General features: G+C 36.3%; 1 protein-coding gene across 1 annotated transcript; it reads right to left on the bottom strand.

Moving 5' to 3' along the window:
• Positions 1 to 17,007: 17,007 nt before the first annotated feature.
• LOC103937093 (glycine-rich protein 5) lies at positions 17,008 to 17,531 on the bottom strand. The gene has a single exon (XM_009347010.2). It carries the CDS (start codon positions 17,529 to 17,531, stop codon positions 17,055 to 17,057), a length of 477 nt encoding a protein of 158 aa, XP_009345285.2. The 3' UTR covers positions 17,008 to 17,054.
• Positions 17,532 to 22,122: the final 4,591 nt, after the last annotated feature.

Below are 22,122 nucleotides of genomic sequence, written 5' to 3'. Positions count from 1 at the left end.
TGTGGGATTTGGTGCAAAAAAGGAGGAACTCTGGGCAGTTACTACTAAATTAAACCGTTTGCGCAATGAGGGACATTTTGTTGCGAACAAAGCATTCTTAGGTCGCACAAAAACTATGGTGACCAAAAAATCATCGCGCAGATTTTGTCGCGCAAAGGTCGTGAAAAAAGACATTGCACGACAAACACTTGAAATTTGTCACGCATTTGAACAATTGCACGACGCTTTACTACTCGTCGCGCGAAAGTTATATGGACAAAGGTTTTCGTCGTACGATATAAAAGGGTAAAAGTGCGCTTTGGACTAGTTTGTCTCGAAAAGTTTGCGCGATGAAAAATGTAAGAGGCGTGTGGTGATGCGCGACGAAGTAATAAGATGCGCTTAATTTTGAGCGACGACTGGTCGGCATCACGCAAGTTTAATTTTTAATTAAAAAAATAAATAGAATAAAAATAATTAAAAAATAAATAGAATAAAAGGAAAATGAAAAAAAGATCATACTAATGACAAAAAAAAAAAAAGAGAAAAAAAAGAAGCAAATTAATGAATAAAAAAACTAATTTTTATTTATAATATAAATAAAAATGTACGTACAAATATAAAGTTTTAAAAGAAAAGGGGAACAAAGCTATGAAAAAAAAGCGGAAAAATCTATAGGCATGTTGCTAGGAGGTGCTTGGTAATCTTGTTGTTGGTTGGGGACGGGTCGGAGGTCGACGGGCCTAATTGCTGTGCTTGCTCGGTGTGGAAGGGCCCTAAGGGCAATGGTGTAGAAAAGCCGAGAAGACGTATTCCGGAGGAACTGAGAGCTTGTACAAGTATTGACATTTGAGACTTGTACGATGCCAGCTCACTCCTTAAGCTAGCGACTTCCTGCGTCAAAGCTGTAACCTAGCCCTTTGACTGGGAAAATGACGAGGCTCTACTCTCCCGCCGCCTGGCATTTCGCATCCCCCGACAATATGTCCTTGGCCTTCGACTGAAAGTCTGGTCCAACGTCTCTGTCACGATGTGAAACCCTGCATCCTCAAGGGGATCCACAGACTCAATCGTTGTGTCTGAGGGAAGCTGGGAGGCAAACTCCTAAAGCACTGACTGAGTTTCTCCACCATAGTCGCTTGTGAAAAAAAAACATGGATTATTAATAGAAAAAAATTTGAAATAATTAGTATAAATGTTTAATGCATAAGAAATTACTTACATGAAGGGACTCGGTCAACTCATTCCTAGGCCGAACTTAAACGTCAGCGAAGACATCGATCTCCGGAAATTCTAAATCCTCCTAAGATCGAAAAAGATAAGGAAAATGATAGTACAAAAAAAAAATTATTAGCGACATTTTAAAATTGAAAATGAAAGTTGTAATATATACCTTCCGTCGTGCCTCCATCCTATAGGAGAAATGCCTCGAACCCGAATGGTGGAGAAGAGCCTTTTTCTCCTGATTGATCTTGTTCGTCTTCGCCTTCTCCTGTTATACAAAAAATAAACGTATTAGTTGTAATACTTAAAGAAAATTTAAAAAATAATAATAAACATTAGTAAAAATTAAAAACACACCACATAGCCCGGCTTCTGAAAATGACCGCAAAGTCAAACCCAACTATCTTGTTGGTCGTCCAACTCCTTCGGACAACCCTCCTCGAGAGCAACCTGTGGATCATCAAACTGCTGGAAACATTGGTGCAGGTCACTCTTCCACTGCTTGTAGTGTTCGGAGAAAAGCCGATTGAGGTACGCGAACATGTCCTCATCCATGTCCTCCAAATTGTAGTTTGTCTACAATGTAACAAATATTATGAAAGTATTAGTAATAAAAGACAATAATAAATATAAATATAAATTTTACATGAAAAGCATTAAAAGAGCGACGTTACTTACAGACAATTGATTGTGCACCGTGTTTTTCGTCTCCTCCAGCATCGCCTTCCAAGACTTCCACCGCATAAGGCAAAAGGTCTGCACGACGTGCCCAATGTCGTGGGCCAATGTACTATGTTGCTCCGCCGTTGGTGCTGCTCAATGTCGCTCATCGTATCCAATTGGGATACGACTGTTGGTCACCCGGGTGACCTTTGCCGTCTTCAATTGCCGACAAGGTCCCCAGGTGTTTTTCTTCGCTGCAAAGAGATGAAAAAAAAAAAGTCATTAACCCAAAACTAATAACAAATCCCACTAAAATTTCGGCATAACCTCCCCTATAATTAAAACATTTCCCAAAAGCCTGAAAATAACATAAACAATATATGTGTCTAACACAATAGTCACAATAGTTTAATAAAAGGTTCGGAACAATGACAACTTTTTAATCCTTACTTGACATAACTTATCAAATTGAACCTAAAATAACAAACTCAGTTAACATGGGAATGAGGGAGTGAATTATGATTGTATACCTGGCCGTGTAGTCGAGGCTTCGGTTATGGATCTCAATGGCCATAGTCATTGCCCTCCGGGTTCTAATGAGGTGTGTCATCTACAAAATTGGAAATCAATTTGTTTCGTACACAAAGATTTAACTTACCGTACACATGCTAATACTTTGAACTTAAATTTAAAACGAAATTTAAAAACCCTAATTCTAAACCCAATTCAAGTTTGGCAGAAACAAAACTTAAAACTGATATACTATACACAAAGTAATCAATTCAGATAGGATATAGACCCAACAATTATAACTTATAAGAAGAAACTAGCATAAAGAACAACCTTACAAGTTTACTACCTAAAACCAAACAAATGTGAGGTGCCTCGGATATCCTTCTCCAACCGAATGGTCCAGATGGCCGGAGGGCCGAAAATAGCCCGAAAACTGTCTCCAACTGAGGGCTAGGCCAGAGGGCTCGTGGAATCTGAGAGAGCCCCATGGAATCTAAAAGGGCCAAAGGGCTGGAGGGTCGGGGCTGGCTAGAAAAAACATTAATCTTGTCGGTTATAACCAACAAGAATGCTTAAGCTAAAATTCAAATGCAACGGCTAGCTGACGTCAGCTAGCCTTGCATTTTAATTTTATTTATTTATATATTTTTACAGTTTTATTTACAAAATTTTTTCTATAACTTCTATTTTTCATATTTTTTTTAAATTCTATTTTTTTTCCTATAACTTTTATTTTACAAAATTTGTTTCATATTTTTTTTTTTTAAATTCCATTTTTTCCTATAACTTCTATTTCACAAATTTGTATGATTTTATTTTAAATTCTATTTTTTTCCTATAACTTCTATTTCACAAAATTTGTTTCATATATTTTTTTTAAATTATATTTTTTTCCTATATCTTCCTAAGCCATTATACAACATTAACTTAAATTAAGTAACATGAAACAACATTAAATAACATTAACTGTGACAACCAGTCCCTAATTTTACGTTTTTATTAATTTTAAAAGCATGAATTTACGAAAATGCCCTAAAGGTAAGGGCTTTGACTTTCGTTGACCATCAGTTTGAGAGATGTGTGACTTATTCTTTTAGCGTATCCTCGTATTACTCATTGATACAAATGCATAGACGAAAGCCGTTTGCGAGTCCGAATTATAACGGTATAGTCACAGACGTTTGAAATTTATTATTTAAAGTTAAATAATTTGAGCTCCCATTTTGTGGGAAAGAAGCCAATCGGTTTTTAAGGGAAGAAAAGGGACCAATCAAATAAAAGAGTGATGACCAATCAGAAAGGAGAAGAGAAGAAAAGAAAAAAAAAAAAAAAAAAAAGGGGGGGGGGAGCCCAACTTTCCCGTCCGTACACCTTGTGCGCCACCCAAGCTAAATTCCAGCGATTTTTGCCATTTCTTCCGTCGAATCATCACCATACAACACTTGCAACCTCTTCCACAACCTTCCCTCTTCCATCTTTACCCAAATTCGTGGGTTTTATTGTCAGACCCCACATCGTCCAGGGGAGTGATCCTTATATGTATATTCCCATCTCTACCTAGCATGAGGCATTTTGGGAGCTCATTGGCTTTGGGTTCTATGAGAACTTCGAAGTTAAGTGAGTAGTGCGCGAGAGCACTTCCATGATGGGTGACCCACTGGGAAGTTTTCGTGTGAGTTCCCAGAAACCAAATCGTGAAGGCGTGGTCGGGCCCAAAGCGGATAATATCGTGCTACAGTGGTGGAGCGGGCCCGAGATGTGGTGGACCCTAGGCCGGGATGTGACATTAACCAACATACAAATTATACAACATAAAATAAACATTTAACAACATGAAATTTAAACAACATTTTTAAAAACATTTAACAACATAAAACTTAAACGCATACTCCATGCTTATTTTGGCCCACAGATATGCAACAAAATCTTGTTGTAGGTACTTATATGTGGCACGAGAATGTATCATTCTATAGCACCTTATGTACTCATTTATAGAGATACTACCAGTTCTTGGATTGAAAGGCAAATTATGCTTATCATATATTTTTGCACGAGCCCTTCTTGACCTATTTGGATCTTCTTGGTCATCATCGAACTCTCCATCAATATACCCATCTCGCTCATCCTCCACTATCATATTGTGTAATATGATGCAAGACATCATGATGAAATCCAAATTTTCTCGACTCCGCTCTCTTGTCGGTTCACTGATGATCTTCCACCGTGCTTGTAGAATACCGAAAGCTCTCTCAACATCTTTCTGGTATGCCTCTTGGTGTAAAATAAACAACTTTTCTGCGTTATTCCTAGGGTTTGGAATTGCTAGGACAAGTATCGCCCACTTTGGGTAGATGTCACTTGCCAAGTAATACCCTATATTGTATTGACGGTTGTTGATGTAGCAGTTAAGTTGTGGTACTTTACCTTCTGTCAAGCTATTGAAGAGGGGTGAACGCCCAAGAACTGTAATGTCATTTTGGGATCCAGGGACTCCAAAGAAAGCATGCTAGATCCATGTGTCATATAAGGTAACAACATCTAACACAACAATTGGCTTTCTCGACCTTCCGCTAAAGCCTCATTGTCATCCGGTGGGACAGTTCTTCCAATCCCAATGCATGCAATCTAATGACCCTATCATGCCTGGAAACCCACGGTATTTAGCTTTGCAAATGAGCCAATTCAGATCTTTTTTATTTGGCTCGCGGAGGTACTCATCTTTGTAAACCTAAACAATTGTGTCACTGAATTGTTCAAAAGTATGAAGGCATGTAGACTCAGACATACCATGGGTTTCATCCATCAAATCAGTTGGGAAGTCATAGGCCATCATTCGGAGTGTAACAGTAACCTTCTGATGAGGTGAGAAACCAGGGCGGCCTGCTCTGTCCCGCTTTTGTCGAAAGTATGGATTGACCTGGACATCATGAAGCAGTAAATGCTCTAAGACATGATGCCTTATCTAGAAGCGACGTCTAAAATCTTCTTTTGTGTACACCGAGTTGGGGTTGAAGCAGTTGTTCAACAAATTGGTAGGCACCATCGCTCTGTTTCGTGGTTTGTAAGAGCGACCAGCAACAGAGCCACCCCATTAAGGTTGTTCCTCAGTTGGCTGACACACCATGGTTGCTTCTCTATTTTGTTTGTTGCGCCTTACTTGAACTTCTTCATCAGACTCCTCATCTTCTCGTCTCATTTGCGGCCATTTTGCTTCCAATTTGGAATTGGATGAAGACCCCTAGTTAGAATTCGAAGATGATCCAAAGTTGGAAGTCATTGCAAACTTGAATTGAAATAGATTGAATTCAAAATTGTGTGAATTATAGCCCAATATCCACCCTATTTATAGCAAAAAAAAAAAAAAAAAAATCAAATCCAACGGCTAGCTGACGTCACTTAGCCATTGGATTTGAATTTAAATAATAAATTATGTTTGGCCCTATGACCCTTTGGCCTTCGGTTGGAGACGGTTTTTTGTGACAGGGCTAAAACGAGCCCTATGGCCTTTTGGCCCTCGGTTGGAGACGGAGGCAAATATGGCCCTGTACTGTTCATTAAAATATCAATATCTTAGAGGGCCAGAGGGCTAAAACAAGCCCTCTGGCCAACCCTCAGTTGGAGATGGCCTTACTACCTTATGTTTAAATAGAGACCTCACAACAAACTAATAATGTGAGAGAGAGCATATCATTATTTACTAGTAAAATCCAGATTTGCTTATATCATGTAGGTTCCCATATCTTTGAATAATAATAATAATAATGGAGTTCACAAATAGATTTCATTCTATTTAATGTGTTCCTATTGGTTTTTTATACCTAATCACCATGACATTACCTTATCTGGCTGAAAAGATATTTTACATATAGATTTCCCATTTTTTGTCCTTCTTGGTGAATTAAGTATAGCCAAACCCAAGAGAGAATCCATTCATGACGTTCCTAAAAATGTAACTTCAAAATTGGGAGGCTGAATTCAACAAGCAACACAACCAAGTCTATCATATTAATAAAGGAAAACTAATGAAAAGGGCTTAAAAAGTTTTAGTTTTAATAAAAAAACTATGTTATAAGTTTTGTTTAATGATTAGTACAAGGCCCATATTAAAGTAATCCAACTAAAAATGGCCTAACTATAATAAATTATGATTTGTCGATTTTACCCCTAACTTTTTTAGGTTAAGTTCCAGATTTTTGTCATCAATGGAGTTCACCGTTGTTTTGCAGACCTTCTTTTTCTTTGAAACAAAAATATAGATCCTCATGCTATTTAATTTATATTTTGTATTATTTCGTTGAAACATGATCGTCGTTATTATTCATAAAGTATTCGAGGTACTGTTTTTCAATTTTTCTTCGTTAGTGGAGTTCATCGTTTGTTTCTCCCGATAATAAATTTGAGATCTACATGTTATTCAATAATAATGATGGGTCACTGTTTTTGGACTATAAAAATAAACTGTTTTTGGATTTTAAGTAACACTGTTTCTGGAATCTAAGTTACTGTTTTTGGATTTTAAGTACCACTGTTTCTGGAATCTAAGTTACCGTTTCTAGAATTTAAGTCACTGTTTCTAGATCCAAATGAAATAGACACACAGTTTCTTAAATGTAAGCTAGAAAAGAAATGGTGAAATTCATTGTATTTGAATTCAAAGCAAAATAAGCATCTTGTTTGTTAAATATAATCAACTGATGCATGAAAGAAAAGAAACAATCAAAGGTTAAAACATGGACTGTTTCTGGAATCTAAGTCACTGTTTCTGGATTTTGGTTCTTTTCTTTCCAGATACAGTATTTGTTAGTGCATAGAAAAAACAAACACTGTATCTGATTTTTTTTTTTTCCAGAAACAATGTTATGTTTTGTATTCTCCAGAAACAGTTTTATATTTTGGTTCCTTTTTTTGTTTTCCCTATTTACAGAGGCCTGATATGTACGTACATCACCGGGACCGTAGGTCCTTATTGGATCTGATTGAATAAAATAATAACACTATAAATTGTTTGTGGTGTAGGTAAGAGGATGAGGATGAGGATGAGGACGAGGACGATAACGAGGAAGATTAGGATAAGGGCACGAAAAAGGTAGACAATAGTTTTGGATGGTTTTTTATTAAATCTTGAGCCATTTTGGTTAAATAATATTTTAGGATGGTTTTCAGTTAAATAATTGTTGACCCAAGCCCTTTTCATTAAAGATCCCTATTAATAAGGCAACAACAAAGGCTAATACCCCATTATATATCAAGAAATCATGGCAGTCAACAATGAAAAACTCTAAAAACTTATTCCACAAATGTATAGTGTAATTCAATTTTTTTCTTTCAAACCTACAATAGAGAACACATCTCTTAAATTCCAACATAAAAACCACAAGCATAAATATATTCCATCTAATCGTAATAAAAGACAATTAAAAAGGTAAATTATACGATATAATGATAAATAAATAAAAGGATTGTTGCATATCGAAAAGTGTAAGTGCAATGTTGTGGATGCATAGAACATAGGAAAACATTAACAAATCCCTAATTTAAGAACCCTGTACTTAAATTAAAAAAACCCCTAATTCGAACCCTGTACTTGAAATTAAAAAACCCTTAATTTAAGAACTCTAATCTAACTCCTAGTGAAGCACCCTAAATCTAACCCCCAATTTAAGAAAACCAAATCTAACCTCACTGCCCAAAATCGTTCCCCTAATTTAAGACCTAAATCTAACCCCAATTAAGAACCCTAAAAACTCTAATTTAAGAACCTAAATGTAATCTCCAATTTACGAACCCTAAATCTAACCCCACCGCCCCCAATTTGAAAAAATAAAAACCCTAATTCTAACCCCCAGTCAATAAACAAAATTGAAACTAAAAATTGAAGAGGAAATTACCTCTTGGAGAAGAAGCGGCGACGGCCTGAGAGAGGGACGAGAGAATGAAGTGAGTAAGGGAGAGACGGACGGAGATAGAGAGGAAGGAACGATAGGGTATCGCGCGGGGAAGAAAGGAAGAAGAGGGAAGTGAGGGAGGAACGAGATTCACAGGGTTAATAATATAGAATCTTGCGCGATGGAGGCTTTGTCTCGCAAGGCTAAACAATCGTTGCATAAGTTTTTTAAAATTTTCGCAAAAAAAATGCCTTGATTGAATTTTCAGGCACTTGCGCGACGAAACATATGTATTCGTCACCCAAGTGTCTAAAAATTCAATAATCCAGCATAAAATAAAAACGCTTGCGTGACCAAAAAACATCTATGTGTCGCGCAATTATGTTTTAAATTGGTTTTTTATTTTTTATTTTTTATTATTTTGTTTACAATTTATTATAAAATACAAATAAAAAAAATTATTTACAAAGTAATTCACATATAAAATGGGAATCATTCATACCATTTTTTTTCATCACTCTATATAATGCATTAACCATTTCATGTGTTTTACAGAAAAAGTTACAAATAAATTGCCTTAATCTTCATCCGAACTATAATAACTTCACTTTTGTCGCTATCATCATTTTTAGTGTCTCATTCCTCATCATCGATAAGAACATCACCATCGTCGTTTGTGCGCACTGGACCATCGTATCATGGAAGATCATCGAGGTCAATTGTGATCGATTGAATCGGTATTTCTATTGAAGATACTCCTTCTATCTGAAATGGTTCTTGGATAAGATTATATCTCGGCGTGTTTCCGCACCACTTTCCATCGAAGATTCAAGACGTTAGTCAACAACTTTGTTGATGTCGTCGTCAATATGGTCATGTTTTGTTATAGCATACGCGTTCCTATGATCCATCTTCTGAACAACTTTCCAACCCCTCTTGGCTTTAGGGTCATCTAGATACATAAATTGTTTTTCCATGGTTGCTAAGATGTAAGGGTCGTCATCGTACCAAGTTTTGGAAGTGTTCACTGATAATAATCCATGATCTCTTTTCACACTTCCCTACCTATTAGGGTTTGTATCAAACCATCGACACTTAAATAGGATCACTTGGCACCAGTCTTTGTAAAGCAATTGCACGACACTTGTTAGTTTGCCATAGAATTCAATGTATGTACTTTCGCCTCCCCGAGGACATGAACACCGTTGTTTTGTGTACACAACTTGTCATCCCGTGCACTCATTAAGAACTTGACGTCGTTGACATGGCAACCCGAGTACAATTCAACGCGAATTGGTCCGAACGCCAAGTTATATAACTCTTCACTGTACGCTGGGGAATTGAATGCTTTCAGTTGATTCACCTAATATTAAACAAACATTTAAATTTGCTAGTTTGAGCAAATTAATTTGTACAATATATATGTCAAATACAAAACACTTCAAACTTACATATTCGAGAAACCATTGCAGAAACAGTTCACGGTGTTTCTTAGCATACAAATGTGAAGGATGTGCTTGCTTCATCATATTTTCATGCTCGTCTAGGTATGACAGTGTCTCGTCACAATTGTTGAGCACGAACCAATGTGCTACCTCCATGTCCTTCTGGCTTCGCTTTGTTTCGTACACTTTGTTTAAGTCTCTGAGAAGCTTGCCAAAATAAAATGATATGATACACATATTATTAATCATAATATATTTAATATTGATTAATAAAAAAGACGAGGAATATATACCATTCTATTGGATACATCCATCGAAAGTTTACTAGTCCAGCAAGCAATGCCTCCTCTGGTAAGTGAACCATCAAGTGTATCATACTTGTGAACAAAGCTGGAGGAAATATTATCTCAAACTTGCATAGAACTTGCACAATGTCATGGCGCAACTGATTAACGTCCCTTTTTTGCAACGTTCTTGACATCAATTGTGAAAAAAAACCTAGACAACAACATGATTGGTTTCACTATATCGGATGGTAAGAGATGTCGAATACCCATAAGAAGTAGGCATTGCAGAACCACATAGCAGTCATGACTCTTTAGGCTAGCTAATTTACCCTCATCAACGTTCATGCAACGGGTGATATTTGAAGCATACCTATTGAAAACTTTACAGACAATAAAAACTTTAAAAATTCTTTCTTGTCAGTCGGTTTCATTGAAAAAACACAAGATCCCTTTTGGCTTTATCATTGTCCTTATTCATCCATAAACCCCATCGTATTCCCATTCGTTCCAAATCAAGATGAGCTTTGAACGTGTTCTTTGTCTTGCCCTAGAAATATGCTGACCAATATGTCAAATACATTTTTCTCAACATGCATAACATCGAGGTTGTGTCTCAATTTTAGTTTGGACCAATATGAGAGCTCAAAAAACATAGACTTGTGCTACTAATATTGTTCATTTGTGTAGAAGGTCTGGTCCTACTAACTTGTTTCCGAAATGAGCAAAATCCAAATGGTTAAGATGTTCCAAAATCTGATCACCGAACCATTCTCTGGGTCTGAGGCAATGCTCTTTCTCCCAGTCAAACTCTTTATCCTTCTATCGCTACTCATGGCCCCAAGGCAACCATATCCTATGACTAAGGCAACAAACTTTTTCGGCGTGCCAACTAGGTGTTACGTCTTCCTTGCATACAGGGCATGCCATATAACCCCTAGTGCTCCATCTGGAAACCATTGCATATGCGGGGAAATCATTCACAGTTTGCATCACTGTAGCCCACAAAGTGACATATTGCTAGTACATTTATCCTATGTGCGCACAACGTGTGTCCATAAATCTTTTAGCTATCCACCAACGGCCGTAAGTATACATCGATTGACCTACTAGGATCCTTAGTTATCAATAGAGTCATCATCATGTATTTTTTTTTCATACATTTCCATGGCGAAAAATTATACGGAAATACGAAAATTGGCCAAGTACTGTGGTGTTGGTTTAAAACCCCAAACAGATTAAATTCGTCAATGGACAATTCTCAATCTAACGTTACGAGAATCAGCAAGCAAAATTAGGGAACGTTCGATCGAACTTTTTCCATGCCTTTCCATTTGTAGAATGCCTTAGGACATCGTCATCAATTCGCTTTTCCTTATGTCATCTCATGTCCGTGGCAATATGCGTTGACATATACAATCGATGCAACCTAGGTTTCAGGGGCAGATAAAGCATGACTTTTTGTGGGATCTTAGTCGTTCTATTATGAAATGTCATTTTGATCCTCGACTCATTGCATACAGGACATTTATCCAATGCTTTATTCTCTTTGTAGAATAAAATACAATTATTTTTGCAAATGTGAATTTTTCATAACCTAATCCAAGACCATTCAACACCTTTTGCGCATGTCTATGGTGTGAGAATGGAAAAATTCTCGCACCCCGGGTATAACTCTTAGTTGGTATTTTTTAATAGTTTTTCATATTGTTCGAACTCTACATTGTCCATTGGTGTAGGCATGTCATCTTCCCCTTCTTGATTGGTGTTTGTTGATGCAAATGGAAAAACATCATTTATAATATCCATAACTTGATCATTAGGATCCATAATAGGTTCAACATTGTCCACTCTTATGGCGTTTGAAGACGAAGCATTGTCTAATTGTTCGCTATGATGGTTCCAAGTATTATATGTCTCAATCATTCCATTCCTTACTAAATGAAATCGAACATTTTCAATTGTCTCCCTTAACGTGTTGTTACACCTCCTACAAGGACACCGATTCTAGTTGCACCCGGGTTGTGTGTACGTGCAAAGTCAATAAATTCCTCGATTCCATCCAAGTATTCATTCGCGCATCTATTCGGGTTCTATATCCACGTCTTGTCCATAATTCCTGGAACCATAATAACAATACAACAATCACAACAACTTCATTCAAAATGATAATGTCACCTTATGCCTCCAGTAAGGGCCCTATCCCATTCGGGAATGCATAGTCATGTCACGTAATTTACGGCTACATCAAATTAGATTTTGACGTGGATGAATTTCGATAGCATCTTGATACAATTCTTCAGGTGTAAAACCTGAAAAACGTACAGAGATGACACCAAAATCTCCACAACAGAAACCTAATCCTTTAACCATAAACTATGCATCATAACTGTGCATTCCCAAACTATCCAAATAATTGGACAATTCAAGAATTAATTGGACCGCAATCATGCTTTAGCATTCATGCGCGAAATCCAACTAATCCTCGAACGGGAAACTAAGTTTTACTAAAAATAAAAAAACAAGTACAAAGTTAATTTCAATTAACTCCGTACATCACAACACATATTTCTACGTCATGTACAAATTTAACAACATAATATAAATATAATTTCACAACACAATATAAACATAACAAACTAAGTTCAACATAATTTAATTAATTTTATATGTCCAATACAAAACGAAGAAAATACTTTCTCAATCGTTCTCCACCAATCGCTAATCACACACAATATCCCTATAGACAACGAAATTAATGATGTTAGTATGAATTTACATTAATACTGTTACCCTAACAACAAAAAACGCTTACCAGACACACCGAGATAGCTCGATTAACTAGAGAAGAAAATTGAGGGAGTATTAGATGATGAAATTGAGAGAAAATGAAATGACGGATGCCGGATTGAGCAAAATCGAAGGGATGAGTGCAGAGGCACAATCTGCAATTTTTTTTCCAGTTTGCCTCTGGACATGGCTGAATCCTATTTAAAAAGGACGACAATTTTGCGCAACGAACAAGGTATCCAGTCACGCATACACACAGTGAGCGACTAAGATGATCTTCGTCGCGCAAAACCAATTTGCATGATGAAAAAAGAAACCTTCGTCGCGCAATTTTACTATTTTTTTAATTTTATTTCCTTTACTTTACAATTGATTCTTTTCAACACATTGTGCGACGAAAGAATGTATCGTCGCACAATGCATATTTTTTAATTTTTTTATGTTTTTCTTTTTTATTTGTATGTATTGTAAATTTTTATTTTATTATAATTAAAAACTCAAACCTAATTAAACATTAAATTAATTAACAAAACTAATTTACTATCCCAAATAGAAATTATAATTAATGCAAATATTAATACTCATCCAAATAACATATATTTATTCATTAAATTAAATATAAAGTCCACAAAATCTTTATTAAAAAATAAATAAAAAATAAAAAAAACAAGCCTCATCAACTTTAATCCTCCCTTGCCCGCAACACATCAAACTTCCATTGCCGAAAACTTTGCTTGAAAAGCCCATCCACATAAATATGTTGCTTCTCATCAATGTTCATCAACATCCCAATGAACCTACATTAATGCCAATAACAATAAATTAGTAATTTAAAAAAATATTACGTTTTAACAAAAACTCTTCATGGACCTTTTTCCAAGACTCAAACTTGGCAGAACAATCCCTCCGCACCAAATTCCTAATGTCATACTTAAATTCGACGTATGCCTCAGCCATATTTTTGCCTTCAAAGTACAGCACTTGCTTCCATCAATACCTCTCTAATTGCACTACAAGTTTCTTTTTGCCAGAACCTTCTCCAGAATCAGCCATTCTTTTTGAAACAAAAATATCTTGAAATTAGGGCTCTGAAACTATGTTTATATAGCTCTAGGACAACTTTGCGCGAAGAACAAATTCGTTGCGCAAAATTTGTGATAAATGCGCAATAAATAGGATGGTTTGACCATGCTTTGCGCAACAAACAAACGTGTTCGTCACGCAAAGATGTCTTACGTGACGAATAAAATAATTGTAATTATAAAATTTACATAAACATAGATATTTATGTTTACGTAAACTTTATAATTACAAACAAATGTTCAGAAAATAATTAATACTTTAAATATTTATTCTATAAATAATTTATACCTGAAATATTATTCTATATATAATTAATGCCTTAATCCATACAATTATTTTCAGCATAAGTATGATATTTATTGAAGATTGAAGACACATATAAACCGAGGATAGGGTGCTTACACTAGGTTTCAATAAAAAAAACCAACAAGATTTGAAACCTAATTAAGTCCAAATACATAACTTATGAAAAAAAAAAACCTTAAATTTAAATATTGTCATACAAAACATAAATTTAAAACTACTATTTGGATGGTCCTGGTCCATTCCGCAAGACTTCATAACGCCATCGATTGTAACCTCCCTCTAACACATTATCCATCAACTTCATCAACTACTCGTTCGTATCATCATCAAGAGTGTACTTACACTGTTACACATATATGCAAATAATTAATTCCAACATATAACTAAAAATTTCACAAACTTAACTATTAATCTGTCAACAATATACTTACTAATAGTTCATCCATCACAGCCTTCTTCACATTCTCGGGCACATCTTCCCAAGAACACCACTCAGCAATGGGACAATTATTCCCCATGGCTATAGCGATCACATACACAAACTCAAAATGTTCCCTCAAATCATGCGGGTTGGCGTCACATACATTCTCATCCTTGTTTTTATCCGCCAACCCAGCACGAACATAATTGTGAAGAATAAGAAGAATAGAATTGTGAAGAATCAGGATAGTAGAAACACATATTTATAGGAAGATTAGGACCTTTGCACGACGAAGCCTTTGTCGCGCAAACACCAGTATAAATGTTGTATTAATTCCTCTGATTCACCTGTAGTAAATGGTCAAAACTGATAGGAACTTGCACGACGAACAGTTGGTCGCTCAAAAGCCACCTTTTCGTCGCGCAAGTTTTCATGCCAAACAAAATTTCCCCGCGTTTTCTTACTGACTTTAAGCGACGCCAACAATTATTCGTCGCACAATTTTTTTTTTCTCCTATCTTTTCTATTTTGCACGACGAAGTATAAATTTCATCGCGCAAATGCCTCTCGAGCAACAAAAATGTCTTCGTCGCGCAAAATGTCGTTGCGCAAGCTGTTTTTTCTACTAGTGAGTGTGTTCAACCAAGGCTTCACGAGGCTAGCAACCCTCTGCGGTGTTATACCCAAGAAGAACTTGGTAGTTGTAACCATGGAAAGGGGAAGAGAACTTAGTAAAATAGGGAAAAGGGAGGAAACCAAGGGATTCCCCTAACTGGAACTTGAAGGAATCTGTGCACCTATAAGTAAGAGAAGTCAGTACGCTGAACGAGGACAACAAGGAAAGGAAAGAATAAACCAGGGTAAAAACACATCAAATAGAGCAAGCTTCCTTTAAGTCAGGAAACCCTAGTTCTTGAGGGATATGCTTTTCCTTTTATTATGAGCCTTCTCTTAAGCTTCCTTAGTCTCTGTAAAATTGTGAATTTATGAGAAACCCTAGATTAGTCATCCTTAAATCATGCAAGCAAGCACAGGCTCTCTCTCACACTAAACCAGTGAACTTTTAGCTTTCACGCCACGTTTTACTCAGGCAAGTCACAATTTATTGTAATCATTTAATCATTGCTAAACAAGAGTCATTGATTCATCTGGAACGATTCCAAAGACATGCTAATTCTTTCAAAGTATTTTAGAACTTGGTGCCAAAAACGAACCAGAGAGCTAAGAATTTCCACCGAAGTCCAAATCCAATTGGATGAAAAAGTCCCCAACAATCGTAAAATCGTATTTTTGAAAAAAAATTCAATGAATAGAGAATCTTCAAATGGTAGTGGAAAGGGTTGCTAGCATTTCTTTGGTTGCCAGCATTTCTTTTACTAAATTAATTAATGACGCCTCCAAATGTTTTTTCTCTATTGTAATTAGGAAAATAAGGTAGGCTTAGCCTTACAATAGGCTATCAATATTGTACTTCAGATTCGTCTTTGATTAGAATCGAATCTAAGACATCTCACTTACAAGTAAAGAAAAATACCACTAGCTCATAATACTGAACTGGCTTGAATCTCATTAATTATACATCGGCATATGCCCCTCTGCATGGCATGTTCAAGCCGTACAGGTGGTATCCATGCAAATGGAAGTTCAGTATAGATCCATTAATATTAGTGGGAGCACCACTGCCAAGATGAAGAGACCTAGACAAATTAGTTGAGATCAATTAAATTTGTTTTTTCTTTTTACAAATGAGGAGGTAGGAGGATTTGAATTCGAAACAAATAATAATAATTTACATTAAATGTATCTAAATTATGAAAAGTGCAAGAGTTGAAACCTAAGACTCGGTGATTTGAGGAAAAAAAAAAAATCTCTATCATCCCTATTCACAGGGTAATCCAGATCAATTTAATTTGTTCCGAATTATAATTTCCTCCACAAATTAATTAATTAATGTATAGCCATCAAGACATGAGATGACATGAAAGTGTACATCTTCTTAATTTCAATATTTTGATATTTTGAGAATGGTCACTTGCCTGGCATTTATCTCATGAAAAAATGAAAAGGCCGTTTTTGTTATTTTGGAGTCGGTTTCATAATCTGTATTGAGATCATATTATGCTTATAATCAAAATTATCAAGTTTTCATTTTCCGTTTTCATTTTCCTTTTATAATCAATGGACTAGAATCTGGATAATATATGATTTCAAGGACACAGATTAATTTCCTTCAACCATAATTAACTAGAAAGCACTAGAACTGAAAGCAAATACATTCATAATTAAGATCGATGCTTGTCATAGAGACAAGCCAACAATCACAGTACTGGCTAGAAACCGACGGTGACAAAAAGTAGAAACTTGAAACAAGGACCAACCACTAGTTTAACAAAAAGATCAATCTACTAATTGGATAGCTAGCTATGCATGCACGCAAAGTCATGAAACCCTAGACAAATGATCAAGGATGTGGAAGAAGGGCACCAGCTCCACCACCAACGCCACCGCCAGCTGCACCACCAACGCCACCTCCAACACCACCAAGACCACCAGCGCCACCAGCACCGCCTAATCCGCCAACTCCACCAAGACCACCACCGCCAATACCTCCTACTCCTCCTATTCCACCAACTTTCCCAATCCCTCCACCAATTCCAACAACTTTCCCAATACCTCCACCAATTCCACCAAGAACCGGCATCACCCCGCCAACTCCAGCAAACCCTCCCATCCCTGCAAACCCGCCAACGCCGCCAAAGATGCACTTCTTGTCACGAAGGCCAGTAGGTGACTCTGCCGCTGGTGCACTTGCATGCACAACCATTGTATGCTCAGTTGTGCTGCCATGACCATCATCACCAGGCACCTTGCGTGCACTAGTTGCATGCAGTAGCGCTGATGACAAAGCAAGCACCAAAACGACACGCCACATCTCCATCTTTGGCAACTCTAGATCTCTCTCTCTCTCTCTCTCTCTCTCTCTCTACTCACTCTCTACCTCTTGGTGGTTTTTCTCTCTGTGAACATTCGCTTTATATAGGGGTTGTGGGCCGAGTGGTGAAGAGGTGTCAAGGTGGGAGGCGGTTGAGGGTAGTAATGAAGGGTTAGGGTTTGTAGTAAATGACTGAATGGGGGAAGAGTTTAGACTTCTTGGATCTTTAATGGTCTCGAGAAAGGAAAAAGCAAAACAAAAAATGAATGAGGGGTTTGAATTTTCGGATCAGAAGCATGGATGAGCTGGTGTACAATAGTTTAGGTGGATTATATTACTATACGAGTCCAAAAATGCTTTCTTACCAACAAAATACAGAGTTGTCTGACGACAATATATCGTTTATGCTCTGAAAAGTTATTTTATGTGTGTCTGTATATATACGTATATAAATGTTTGGGCTCAAAATATAATTTTGGGCTGAGAATGAGTAATTTGGAATGGGAAGACCCGATATTCGGGCCAACATTGATTCAATAAGCTAAGGGTGTTCCGGCCCCAGATGACATCAGCCCAACCGAGTCCTTATGACTGAAGAATTGTGAAGAGATCATGTTTGAGCAGGGCTCCGTCGAGTCCTAGATGAACTAAAACTATTAAGGATTGGTAGAATTTGATAAGATTAGATTTGTTCAAGGGATCAAAATTCATGCTTAATCAGATAAGAATGAATTAAATTAAAAAAGAGACTAGGTTCAAATCGAGGCTGAGACTGGATGAAGGTTAAGTTTTAGGTAAGAGAGGATAATTTGGAATATTTAGGTAAATACTGAGGAAGCTTAGTCTTATAGGACTCTATCTTGGCAAACATGTTTACCCTTGAAGCCTTGCCTATAAATAGAAGAGGTTTTGCAACGAGAAAAGGACCTTCAACTCAACACACAAATCAACGCTCTACGCGAAACCCTCTCACACCTTGAGAAAATACTAACTGCTCTAACCCCTCCCCTTTGGCATATATTGAGTTTAGTTAAACATCATAGGGTCAACAACTGGTGACATCTTCCGTTTGGTTAAACAACACTGGAGCTGTAGAACCTACCAGGCCTAGGAGACCTTTAGTTTGGTTAAACCAACACTCTCTATCCTTGTTGGTTACCTATCCAAGTCTTAGTCAGTGAAGAGTTTTTGATTCTCTTGCTAAGAGAGGTTACTTCATTAGCCTTCTGACAAAATGAGGTGTTCTATGATTGGTTACTCTCAGGTATATTTCAAAGTTCAACATTCATCTAGCCGAACAACCTTCACCATAAAGAAGCTCATTTCCTTTGATTATCTTTGCCGTTACAGCCTGATACCGATTCGGTGCACTTATGTGTTCACAAATATAGTTGAACTCGCTGAACCCGATGTTGAGGATACTTCCTTGACTGTAGTCGCTCAGTCCAAAAGTTAGCAGCGCGATTTGACACCACCACTACTTTCATCTTACTCGCCTGATTCACTTCAGTGACAAGTTAACACGCCCGCATCCACCAGAAGAAGAACGTAGTTAGCTCTTAGTTACTTGGTATGCAAGCCACGTAGGCTTGTAGTTTTTAAGGTTAACAATAGTATAAGCAGTTTGTCACTACTCCAATGTAGAAATTTTCTGTTCTTCAATAATTATTGCATTTTTCTCATATCTGCTAGGTTATGTTCATGTAATGGATTAGCCATGAAAATTAAGTATCAGCTTTCTTATTCAGGTGAGCCGAATCTTGGAGTTTTTCTTATACGTTAAGATACTACCGTTAAACTGTAGTGGTAATGTGGTAATGGCTTGTTTGTATTTCAATTGATCAAATGTATAATAGTAAGTGCATGGTTGACTTTCAAACTGCGGATGGAAAGGAAACTAAAGTTTTGAAACATAAGGTTTTGAATCATTTGGCATTAAAATTTTAGTAGAATTGGAGGATGCATAAATATTGGCATAATTGTGTACATGAACCTAATTAAGGTCTGCTTGTAATCCTATAAATTAATACAATCACCATCTCGGAGCCATATAGCAATCCAATCACCATCTCATTATCAAGAACTTAATCGTTGCAGAAGCCATAGCCATCTTCTTCTTTTCACTCGGTATGTAGTCAATATATATGTTTGAGCTTTAATTTCTTGCATTTTTCTTCTCGTATACACCAAATTAAATTCCTACTAACTATTTCTATTTTACAATTGCTTTTCGGTAAGCCCTGAAGAACAGTGCCGGGGAAAATGTGAAGATTGTCTTGACGCCTTTTGCACAAGAGTTGATTTTAAAGGAGGAAAATGCTATCCACCACTTTTTCAATTTTTTTTTTTTTTTTTTTTGAACCCCACCACTTTTTCAATTTTGTTGTTATGAAACATAATAGTTGTCTTGTGTATTGAGGGATAGGCAGGGACAGGGAGAAGGGATCCCATTATAATTTCTATTGGGTTTGTTATATTAACATCCTACAGATTGTTGAATACACCTCACATACTTAATACACCTCACATTTGCCTTTTCAATTAAAATTCATGTTAATACACCCCACATACATTCCCATAATACCCTCACACCTCACACTCTCAACATATGCCTTACATCATACACTCCACATTTTCTATATACATACTGCACTCTTCGCATTATTAACAGTAGTGTCAAAGCCAATGCACAATTCACATCCACTAGATTTTTAAAAAAGAAACAAATCTTATTAATCATTTGACATGTTGATTCCAATACAATTACAATTTCCCTTCTTTCTTGGCTATGGCTGCCCTCAATATGCACGTAAATAAAATAACGAAAATAGTAACTCTCTAAGCCCTATAGACTGAAGATCAAAAACGAATTTAGCCTCCATCTGCCCCTTTTCCCGAACATTGTAAAGTCCTTGAATTTCTCTTCAACATCGGCACGAAAATGATCATGTCAAATCTCTTCAAGTTCTAGTCACTTATATCACGATTAGGCTGCAAATTCTTCACTTTTAGACTTTTACTCAGATTCTTCAAAGCAATAGGAAAGTTCCCGACATCATTTTCATCTCACAGGGGCAAACTCCTACCACAATTTTTTGCAACAAATTCTGTTCAATACCGTCTTAGATAAGCTCTTCAAAGTCAGTAACGTTTCCCTCTAAATCAAACCAAACACTACTCATTCTTTGAGAGTTATAGTATTTCGAAATAACACTTAAGCTTATTTGATCGAACACCACCCTTTCAGTACCTGTTTGAGCTCTTTCTAGTTTGACTGATGTCTCTTTGTAGTTTCATTAGTAGGTTTGTTCTACAATAGAGGGTGAGAATGGTTTTGAGAGTTGAAGATGATAAATAATCATCAGATATACATGTTAAAAGTGGTTTGGGGTGTATTTAGAAATTTTTTTTATTTCTTTTAAACTTTATGAGGTCTAAATTGACATTGCATATTAGGGTATATAAATGATTTAATATTAAATTTTCATGTGCGGTGTATTCAACATTATGTCGGGTGCTAATAAAAAAAGCCTTTCTATTGTTGTAATAAACTCCCTTTGAATAAAAAGTAAAAAATATCTATAGCGTTTTCTTATTTTCATCTTTTTTTTCTTTTTTGATATAGCGATATGCATTTGCTTATAATTTCTTTTACAATAGTATTATCCTTACCATTTATTTGTACCACAATTTTATACTATCTTGGCCAAATTTTTTTCATGGTCCCTATGGTGACACGACACTTTCAATCTAACCCTCATGGTGAAAAAGTTGTTAATTAAACCCTCGTAGTGAGCCTTGTTAGCAATTGAGGTCCAATCTAAACTTCCATTATTCTTCAGTTAAATAAACTCATGTGACTATCACATGGAATTCGTCATTTCAATTCAAATTACATTGTATGCGGTGGACATCTAGTCTGACTTAGGGTTTAACTGAAATTAGATTTTACAAAAAAAAAAAAAAAAAAAAAGCCTTAAACGCAGTGAAACTAAACCTATGAAACCATGTCAATGGCTAGGAGAAGAGGTGAATGTTAAGTTGAGCGGAATTTCTTAGGTATGATTTCCTTTGGAAATCCTTATACTTCTAATAAATTATTGTTTTTTTTTTCAATGCCAACACATATTTGATCATGAGTTAGAGACTTAGTCTTATTTGAATTTTAATTCTTCTATCAATTTGTACCAGCCTGCATATATGTCTTTCAATTTTGTCTTTAATTTGTAGTGTGGTTTCATGCAGGTTGTAATATTGTAGTACACAACCTTTCAATGCACCTTGGAGACCTTCTGGAATGGCCCCAATGCACCACATGCAAAATCAACAGATGAAAAAGCACAATACCTTGCAAAAACAAAAATATATATATATATTATGAAGTGAAGGGAATTGATTTTGTTTTGTGAAAAACTAGATTATTTGTTTATTTTGTGGAAAACATTTTTTAATGACTTTGTGTTATGCTAAACCACAATATATAGTGGAAGATAGGCCTGGCAATTCCTGACCCGATAACCTGACACGACACGACATGAAATTAACAAGTGTTCGGGTCGACACGATAACGAATCGGGTCATTATTGGGTAACCCGAT

This window comes from the organism of the source record quoted next, unplaced genomic scaffold, assembly GCF_019419815.1.
Source record: "Pyrus x bretschneideri cultivar Hongxiangsu unplaced genomic scaffold, Pyrus_bretschneideri_v1 Contig36, whole genome shotgun sequence".
Lineage (NCBI taxonomy): Eukaryota > Viridiplantae > Streptophyta > Magnoliopsida > Rosales > Rosaceae > Pyrus > Pyrus x bretschneideri.
The sequence above is the reverse complement of the archived record's forward strand: the minus strand, read 5'-3'. Positions and strand labels throughout refer to the sequence as shown.